Source organism: Notolepis coatsorum, assembly GCF_963971535.1.
Source record: "Notolepis coatsorum genome assembly, chromosome: 7".
Lineage (NCBI taxonomy): Eukaryota > Metazoa > Chordata > Actinopteri > Aulopiformes > Paralepididae > Notolepis > Notolepis coatsorum.
Genome location: NC_140171.1, coordinates 126657439 through 126667634, shown reverse-complemented (window position 1 = coordinate 126667634; position 10196 = coordinate 126657439). Strand labels below are relative to the sequence as shown.

General features: G+C 41.3%; 1 protein-coding gene across 1 annotated transcript in view; it reads left to right on the top strand.

The window, feature by feature from the left end:
• Positions 1 to 10196, top strand: part of best2 (bestrophin 2) — a gene marked incomplete at its 3' end in the record, with an annotated part of 29035 nt that continues 18839 nt past the window's right edge. The window contains exons 1-2 of the mRNA XM_084318377.1: positions 1 to 155; positions 345 to 439. Coding sequence (XP_084174503.1) covers positions 4 to 155; positions 345 to 439 — 247 coding nt within the window. The 5' untranslated portion in view covers positions 1 to 3. The remainder of the gene's footprint in view (positions 156 to 344; positions 440 to 10196) is intronic.

Genomic DNA, 10196 nt, shown 5'->3' with positions numbered 1-10196 from the left:
CCAATGACTGTCACCTACACCGCCAGAGTTGCTAATGCCCGCTTTTGTGGCTTCTCTAAACTACTTTTGGCCTGGAGAGGAAGCATCTACAAGGTCCTATATAAAGAGTTCCTGGCTTTCTTTGCTATGTATACCGCCATCAGTGTCACATACAGGTAATATTGACAACTTAAAGGAACACGTGACGCCAACACTATTGGAAACGTCTGGCTCTGGAGAAGACTAAGCGTATTTCCCATAATGTTGGTGTGTTCCTTTAATCAATTTGACTGATTCATCATTCTGAATTGAACTCCCATGTGAACTGATGGCTTCTTCTACACAATGATCCTCTCTCCTTTTAGATTTGTTCTCTATGATGAGCAGAAGAGATATTTTGAAAAACTTGCAATTTACTGCAACCACTACGCCAGTCTCATCCCCATGTCCTTTGTATTAGGTAAGCTAACAGTTTCATTGAGAATGTGTGCTACATTCTAAATGAATTATACACAGATGGAAGGCATGAGAGTATAGGGTCTAAGCTCAGACCACTAACGGCATGTGCTTACAGAGAGGACGAGGGGTTGACCAGGGGCCATATGCACACGGGAGGTGCAGGGGGCAACTTTTTGCCCTTTTTATTAGTTCCCCAAGTGCCCTTTTCTGTTTGATAATTCCCTGGCTGAAGGGGGTGCCCTAATTTTATTTTTTATTTCAATATGTAAATTGCCCAAAAAGTCACGCCAGAGGGACACTTGCTTTGAATATTTGAATTTTTAAATCGGAAAAGAATCTGGGTCCCTTGAGCAAAGTAAAGACCATGCCTGTCCCCCGGGCCCCCTCTCCCACAGGCCATGCCCCTGCGGTAGTATACTCCTAGCATTTTAGTGTTCTTTTTAGTTGTTTTTTGTATCTACCCCTGGAAAGGTCTGTGCAGCACACCAGTAAGCCTTACTGAAATGTTGCTCTATCCTCTGGACCTTATCAACCAGTATGTCCCATATAGGAACATGTGGTGCTTATACTGCTATCTTGTTTTAATCTCTGGTGGAATAGGAGTTTTTTTTCATTTAGGTGTCACTTTGTATACTCATTGATATATGAATTATTGCTCCTAAAGGTCTCTTGACTTTGTCTATTTTATAAGTTTTATCTATTTTATCTAGCACACTCTCAGGAGCCCATACAGAAAAAAGCCTTTCATGGAAAAATATTCTGTATTTTATAGGGATGCTCGATATTGGCTTTTTTACCGATACCGATATTCCGATATTGTCCAACTCTTAATTTCCGATACCGATATCAACCGATATCAACCGATACCGATATATGCAGGGTTTCCCCGTCCAAAAAACTGAATAATTTCAGGTAACTAATAATTTCACTGGATATATATATATAACAAATATTGTTATTGTTTTTTTTTGTTTTTAAACCGATACCGATATTTTCCGATATCACATTTTACTGCCGATATCGGCCGATAATATCGGTCGGCCGATAATATCGGACATCCCTAGTATTTTACTATGACAACTATTAAAGAAACTTGAACTTGAACTAGGAGCAACAAGGATCCTAGTTTGAGAAATATAAGAAAAAGTAACTGAGTTAGAAGTGAGATCCCATCTTGGATGTTGCTTTTCTATCTCAAAAGAAACATCACCATGATTGTTTTATGTCTCATAGAATGTTATGAGCTTTATATGAGATAATATTGAGAGTTCAATGGTCCTCATTCACGACTTATGAGAAAAGTTACAAGCAAATTTCATTGTAACTCGGCTTTTCAGGCCGATTTTGGCATTCTGGAACGGTTCCTTCTTGGGGATTCGCTCGTAGCTAAGAGCAGGATTTACGAGCGCGGAAAGCCAGTCGTAATTCGGACAGACTGGTGTGCGCCCATGTTCTTAAGAGCTTCATTTTGGAGAAATCATTGGTGATTGCGTTCACGTCGATTCTACAGACATCCTCGGAATTAAATAATTATAATAATAATAATAAATCCAGACTATTTGTATCATTAAAAATTACGTTTTACAGGTGCGGCTGAGTGGCGCAGTGGGCACTAACGCAGGAGATGCTGGTATCGAGCCCAGCTCTCGGCGTTGCTACCGGCTTGGCCGGCCGTCATACTAACACAATTGGCAGTGTTAGAGGGTGGGAAAGCCGGTGGGTGGGGATTGGACGTTGTGGACAGTGACTCCTACAGGTCGGTTGGGTGACACCTGTACAGCAGAAACAGGAAGTATCGGGGGCAGCGTGAGCCTCCCACGCGTTACTCCTCGCCACTGAGAGTTCGAGCTGTCTGGTGAAAAGATGCGACAGGCTGCCTCCTCGTGTACCGGAGGGGACACGTGATGCAAGGCTTCTATCCTCACTACAGCCGACCAGTGGGAGGCATAGTCTAGCAACGTTCAAGACAGGGGAGGGAAGAATTGGAATCACGAAATTGGGATGGGAGAAAAATAGGAGAAAAAGTGCATCAAATTTGTTTTAACGTTTTACACGGCTGCTGGGTGGCGTAGCGGAGATTGCGCTCGTCACCAATGCAAGAGACTCCGGTATCGAATCCCAGTCTCTGCATTGCCTTTGGCTTGGGCTGGCCGTCGTACTGGCTCATTTGGCAGAGTCAGCGGGTGGAAATCGATGGGTGGGGATTGGACGTTGTGGACAGCGACCCCTACAGGTCGGTTGGGAGACGCCTGCGCAGCAGAGACAGGAAGTGGCGAGGGTAGTGTGAGCCTCCTATGCGTTACACCTCGCCAATGAGAGTCCGCGCTGGCAGGCGAAAAGATGTGACAGGCTGCCTCCTCATGTGCCGGAGGGAACACGTGATGCAAGGCTTCTATCCTCTCTACAACCGACCAGTGGGGGGCATAGTCGAGCAACGTTCAAGATGGGGGAGGGGAGAATTGGATACACGAAATTGGGATGGGAGAAAAATAAGGAGAAAAAGTGGATAAAAAAAAATATTACGTTTTACATTTAGTTATGATCGTGATGTCTGAAAATAAATAAAAGCCCTACAAACACTGCAAATGACAGTGAATAAATAAATAAGAACTAAACTCACGCGTTATGTACATTGTATTGTACTTGTGCTGTATAATGACAATACATTTGAATCTAATCTAATTTTGATCAGTAGCAAATCGCTTCTGCGCTACCTGTTGAATATGGGGGTCAGCACAACCCAGGTGCAAAGCTGAGCCTCTCGCTTCCGGTATAAGGAGCTGTTGTATCTGTTTCCACACGGTCCTTCATGCCTTATAAGGAGCTGGTGGGGCGTTTCTGTATGCAAATTCAGGTGTACGAGAACGCACTTTCAGTTTAAGAATGTGTTGTTCTTCATTCAGTTGCAATAATTGATTCAACTGAATCCGGAGGAGGACTATCATAGGTTTCCTCTTACGAACTTCTTACGGGGTTATTTACGAGGAAACCTATGAGAATGTTAGTGAATGAGGTCCAATGACTTCTCCGATTTCCAAATGGTCTCGAAAGAGGATCTTTGTTGTTCCTAAGGGACCTTTGAGAGCAACAATTATTTTTATTTTTTTACTTAAATCTTTATTTACAGTTTCTTGATTTACAAACAAACATCCACATACAAAAATACAATTGGCGGTCAAAATGATAAAAGACAGTACAATACAATTCGCCAGATAAGAACTAAAAGATATAGCTGATAGTAGAAAATAATATCAAAATCAAATGAAGAGTTGACCTAAAATAAATTAACTAAAGGGAAAAGGGAAAACAAAAAAACTAAAACAAAGAAAAGAGATAAAAGAATAAAGTGATATGGGTTCTTTGGTACCTTCTTAGTTTATTTTCATTTCGATTTCTATTTCTCTTCTTGTCTCCTTTTCACTCTCCTGTGATGTCGTTTCTTTTCTTCCTATACTCTTCCCACTTCTCCCATTTTGACTAAAACTTCTCGTCTTGTAGCCTCAGCCTATGTGTGATTCTCTCCATTTCCTGTATCCCACCCACTATCTCTGTCCATTGTTCCCTCTTCGGTGCTTCTACTCTATACCACATTTCCGTCAATGCTTTCTTGGCTGCTACTAGTAATATCTTAATCAAGTATTTGTCTTCCCCCTGAATTCCTTCCTGCAGTTAAGTTCCCTAAATACAATACTTGGCCTGTCTGGGGTATTTCATATCCTACTATTTCATTTATTATCTCTCCTATCCAGTGGAGGTTTCTCTATGACAACACGTGAAATACAAATTCACTCATAATTCATAATTATTATTAATTTACATATACCTATATATATATATATTTTTTTTTTTATTATTATTATTTTTTTATTATAAATGTTTTCCTCTGTAAAAAAATGTCAGTGAATTTTTTTTTCTTCAAAAATGGCCAAAATTGACAGCTCTGAGCAGGCCTGCACTTCAGTATTGCCTGCAGTAATTATACGTGCAGAATATCTTCACAGGTTGACCCATTGTTAAATAAATAATAAATAACAGCCAATCAAAATAGGCTATTAATGTCATCTAAGCACGGTCTGTGAAGTTAAACTCTTGCCATTGAATGGAGGATTTAATGATTGACAGCCCTTGACATCCAATACACGGAGGTTGAATGATTGGCAGCCTTGCAAATCCAATCAGAGTATGGCTCCTACGTCTGCAGCTCTGCAGTGTTGTGGAAATTGAAAGTCGTCTCAAACCCTTGGTAATGCATGAAATAAATATAGCTTTGGATACAGAGTCTTCACAGTCAAAAGTGATTTATTATCATATTCTGCAGAATACAAAATGGTGACAAGTCAAGGCAGAGCACACAAAATGCCCTACCCCGAGTTGCACACTTGAATGAACATTTTAACACAGTTTATATAGGGTAAAAGTGGGCAAGGATGATATGATATTGTTTGATCCAATCACATAGATGACAGCGGTGTCATCCAATCCAATACATGCACGTTAAAGAAGTCCCATCCGAGGAAAGCAGTGGTGTAATGTTTACACAGGGCCGATACAGGGGGGGTACAAGTGTCATGTCATCTTGAGGTCATGATGACAAGGGCAGTGATCATAGTGGTATGATTCTGAGGGGCAGACAGGGTTTATAGAAATTACACGAAGGTGGGGGGGGGGGGGGGGGGGCGGTAGTAGTTGGGGGCAGTTAGCTTGTACGATTTGGGGCCAGTCAGCTTGTGCAAACAATGGCTTGTTTGCATAAGCGAACCTTTGGACGGACAGACAGTCAGTTTATGCTCCGAGATGAAATATATCTAATTGTGAATTTTGTACATTTATAAATAAGATATCATACATAAATAATTTTCCCTCACAGCAGCTACACAGCTGTTTCTCCCCTCGCGGGATTGATTGATTGATTGAAATTTTTATTAACAGAGCACTGAGAGCAGCCACGTTCGAAACATTTAGCACTTTAATAGCAACTTATTTTTCGCGGCGGGACATTTACTGAGGACCAGCACAACACACCTGTGGATATTATGATTTAACAAGTCTATCTGTCCAGGAGGATGACAACATTATTGCAGGTATAAGCAGGCAGCCTAGCAGTTTCTAGCTTGGATGATAATAACTACTAATGTTATCACGCTAGCTTGGATGCTAACTAACGTAATTAAGCTTGTCATGGTTCATGGTGAGCTGTTTGTGTTATAACGAGACAGCAAATGAATGAAAACTTTATTTGGGTGAATCGCTTGGGTGACTGTCTGAGTGACCACCTGTCGGGAGTCCCGAAAATGGAACGTGTGTCACGCATCAACAGAATAGTGGATTTCGACAGCATCCTCACGCAAATGAAGGATCGATTAGATCACAAATGACTGCTGTTTGATGATATATATATATATATTTTTTTATCTCAGTTGTTGTAAAACGAAAGCCTGCAGTGCTTAGCTTGGACCAGCCGAAGTGTAGTAGTTCTAACTTCACTTGGGAGACAAAAGCCAAACATCAATTTGATGCAACAAGCTGGCTCGCGATGCACTATTGTTTACATTTCCCATGGGATTAATGCACGCGGCTCGAGTCGGACTCGTCACATGGAGAAGCTGCACTATTCAACGATAGATGAGATCGATCGAGATACCGTCTTTATGGGTAAGTGTCTTCTTGGCTTTAAAATGTCAGTTTGTGTAACGTTACTGTAACCGAATTGAAACCGCATCATAACTCCTACATCGACCATGTCACTTTTCAAAAGGCATGAATGAATGAAAACTTTATTTAACAGATTGCAGAATGGGTACAATATACAGTACGGCTCAATACACATAATTGTTAAGGAGATGCAGACCAGATAAAGACTTTCGTCTTGTTTACATCAGGGTCCCCCATTTTCAATTCATAGTGAAATGTATCTTGTGTTATTAGGAGCCCTGCTAAAGTTGGTAGCTAACGTTATATTGATAATGTTTCAATATTATCAGGTTGATATTATTAGGTTGATAATGGTGTCAGTGTTTCAGATAGCAAGGTGGAGATCTTTGTTAACTAGTAGAGCTTTGGTTGAGAGAGATTACAGTGCTGTCTCTTAAAACTCATAAACAAGTATTGAGCAAGACGAGTTATAGTCTGTTGTGTTGTGCGTATTGTATGGGAGGGATAATGATGACTGTGTGTAACTAGGACTAGGAGGGATATGAGGACTGTGTGTATGTGGCACTGAATTGATGTAAACAAGACGAAAGTCTTTCTCTGGTCTGAATCCCCTTAACAATTGTGTGTATTGAGCCGTACTGTATTGTACCCATTCTGCAATCTGTTAAATAAAGTTTTCATTCATCATTCATTCATTCATGTGTAGAAAGAAGAACTATAACATTCTCATTATCAAAGACCACAGTCTTAAACACACGCACACACAAAAGATACATGGACTATTGTTATTGGACACAAGCCACACACATGGACCCTGCACCATAATACACCTGTGATTATAGTATGCTTGTTATTACACACACACACACACACACTCTCTCTCTCTCTCATTCAGTTCTGTTGTGTTAATAAAAACCCGCCGTGGTCTCTCTGTCTCTCTCTCTCATTCAGTTCTGTTGTGAATATAAACCCGCCGTGGTCTCTCTCTCTCATTCATTCATTGTCCTTGTGTTACATAAAACCCATCTGTGGCCTCGTGCAGAGGAAGGTGGTAAATACATGTTAGATATTCCAATGTACAGTTTTGCATACCATTGACTCAGAATGGTCTGTGTTATTGAAATCGTCACAGCAGTATAGTTTGTTTATACTTCAGTATGACAAGTATGATATTTAAACATGGTCCCCAAAATGAATGGAAGCGAATGAGGAAGGAGGAATGGGGGTGTTGCAGCGTTGGGGATGTTTAAAAAATATAATTTAATATATAATATAATATAATAATTTGTGCTTCACCTAAAAATGTGGTCAGCAGCCTCCACTGCTCCTATCTCTTCCCAATAGTTCTTTATTATCTGACATCCCCAGAATATGTGTGTGTGGTTTGCTATTTCCTGTCCACATTTTCTCCAGCATGGTTTCTGTGTTGGTGTATAGTTGCCCTGTATTTCTGGTGTTATAAAGAATCGAATTATGTTTTCCCACCCAAACTCCCTCCATATCCTTGACCCTGTGGTTGTGTGTTGTATCTTACATATCGCTGCTGGCGGAACAAAACCTTGTAACTCCAAAAACCCAACTTTTCAGCAGATGAAAAAAATGAACACAGATTTGAGGGCAAATAGAGTTACAAGGTTTAGACAGATGATTGGTTTAATGCGTTCCCATTGTGTAGACTTTGTAAAACCACACACACATGGAGGATGATCTACTGAGTTGATAAAAATAAATAAAAAAGGAGTTACGAGGTTTTGTTCCGCCAGCAGCGATATGTTATACCATTCTTCTGTTATCTCCGTTTCTAATTCCTTCTCCCACTTTTCCTTTATATATATGGTTGTGATGTCCTTGCTGTCCATTATTGCCTGATATAGTGCTGATATCCCCCCCCCCCTTCCTTCCTTCGTATGCTTTTACCATTATCCTAATTATCCCATTCTGATCTTTGTCTTTGTCTAGTTTTATTTCCTTGTTTTAGTAGTCTCTAATCTGTAAATATCTAAAGTGGTCTCTATTCTCTAGTCCGAATCTTTCTTTCAATTTTTGTAGAGTCTGGATCTCCCCTCCTTCTATCATTGTACATATTGCTGTTATGCCCCCCCTCTCCCATCTTTTGAACCCATGATCTTCTATCCCTGGTTTAAATTTGTTGTTGTGCGTTATCCATCTCAGTATCTTGGTTTCTTTTTCTAGCTTGTATTTCTTTACTATCTTGTTCCATATATTTATAGTGAATTTGGTAATTGGGTCTATTGGGGGGCTTTCTCACTAACCATTCGGGGTCGAATCACAGCCCGATCGCACCCAAATAGGGTGTGGTCGTCCTACTGAGAACGCTCCCCCCCCCGTCCCCGGGGACACTGATTCGCTCCAAACCTGGACCGCTGAAATAGGTGGTTCCGGGTGCGCGCCAGTGGGAGCGGGGGGCGTGGTGTACAAGCTTGTACCAAAACACAGAAGAGGCTTCTGTATCAACTTGCTGACACACACAACGTCGTTACTGTAATGCTTTCATGCTTGCTTGAATTTTGGGCAGATAAAAACATACAGCAACAACTGGACAATACCCACAAAACGATATGTATGGGCAATTTGGCGATTTCAGACCTCAACCAAACAAGCATGTTGAGCATCATGGCTCAGTGGATGAAAACATGAAGCCATGTTACAAGCACAAGACTTCCCTGGCTCGCATTAGGCCTGGCAATTTTTTTGCCATTGCTATGTCTATACATTGGTTTCTTGTTCGAATGCATTTATTTTCTATAGACCAGTGGTGCCCAACCAGTCGGCGGTGATTGACCGGTAGATCAATGACATGCAATATAATTGACGCGAGCAATGTTAGCTGCTAACTAGTAATAAATAGGCTTAGCGTTAGCCGCTAAGCATGGAAAGCGCTCAAAGCGGACTCCACGACACCAGTTCCATTCGTGAGAAAAGGGGGTGGGTTATATTGACAAGGCTTGACAACAGAGGTTCAAATATAACTTCATATTTATTGGTTATTCGTTTCTTTATATCAACATCCAGTTTCCACCACCGTGTGTTAAACTCTTCCTGTGTTGAAGTTCGAGCGTAACATCATCACCTACGGCAAGCTTACACGCTCAAAACGCAAACCGTAAACAAAACCCGGAGCGCACCAAGACTGCAGTGTGTACACAAACCAGAGGGGGGAGAGGGAGGGGGGGAGTTCGCACCCAAGGACGGAGCGAGGACGGAGCGGAGCTGATTCGACCCTGACTGGCAGTGAGAAAGCCCCCTTAGTAGTTCCTTTCTTCTGTATAGCTCCCTGTCTCCTATTAGTGCCTGCACTTTGAGTCCCTCATTTTTTGTTTCTATGTCTTTCCATTTGGCTTCATAATTCTCGTTGCACCAACATGCTACTATTATCAGCTGTGTAGTAGTAATCTTCTAAACTGGGTATTGCCATTCCTCCTTTGGTAATTGTAGAGTCACTGATCCTTGGCCTTCCCCCCCCCCATATGAATCTTGATATCTGTTTATTCCATTCCCTGAACTGGCTTTGTGGTATTAATATAGGTAGAGCCTGAAATAGGTATAGTAACCTTGGTAAAGTCTAGAGGCATTACTGTCCATCTTTCTAGGTTTCTTTTGCTTTTCTGATTAATCTGTGTATAGTTTGCATCATATAGTCCCTCCACCCCTCTTGTAATCTTCACTCCTAGGTATCTGATCCTGTCCATATCCCATTTAATCTTGTATTTTTCTTTGATCTCTGTCGTTGGGGTGTAGTTCAATGTTAAGGTCTGTGTCTTCGTTACGTTAAGTCTATACCCTGAGTAATATCCATATTCTGTCAGTAAATCCATCAGTGTCGGGAAGCTTGTGTCTGGTTGTCTCATATATCACATCATCTGCGAACAGTCCTAATTTATGTTCTGTTCCCCTTATCTCCACCCCTTTGATGTCCTCGGTCTGTCTAATTAGTTGAGCCAGTGGTTCGATGAATATATCGAAGAGCGTCGTCGAAAGACAACAACCCTGTCTTGTAGCCCTCTCTAGTTTGATCCGGTCCGTCAGGTTGCCATTTACTTTAATCCTTGCCATTGGTTCTTGATATAATGCCCTAATTGTTTTGA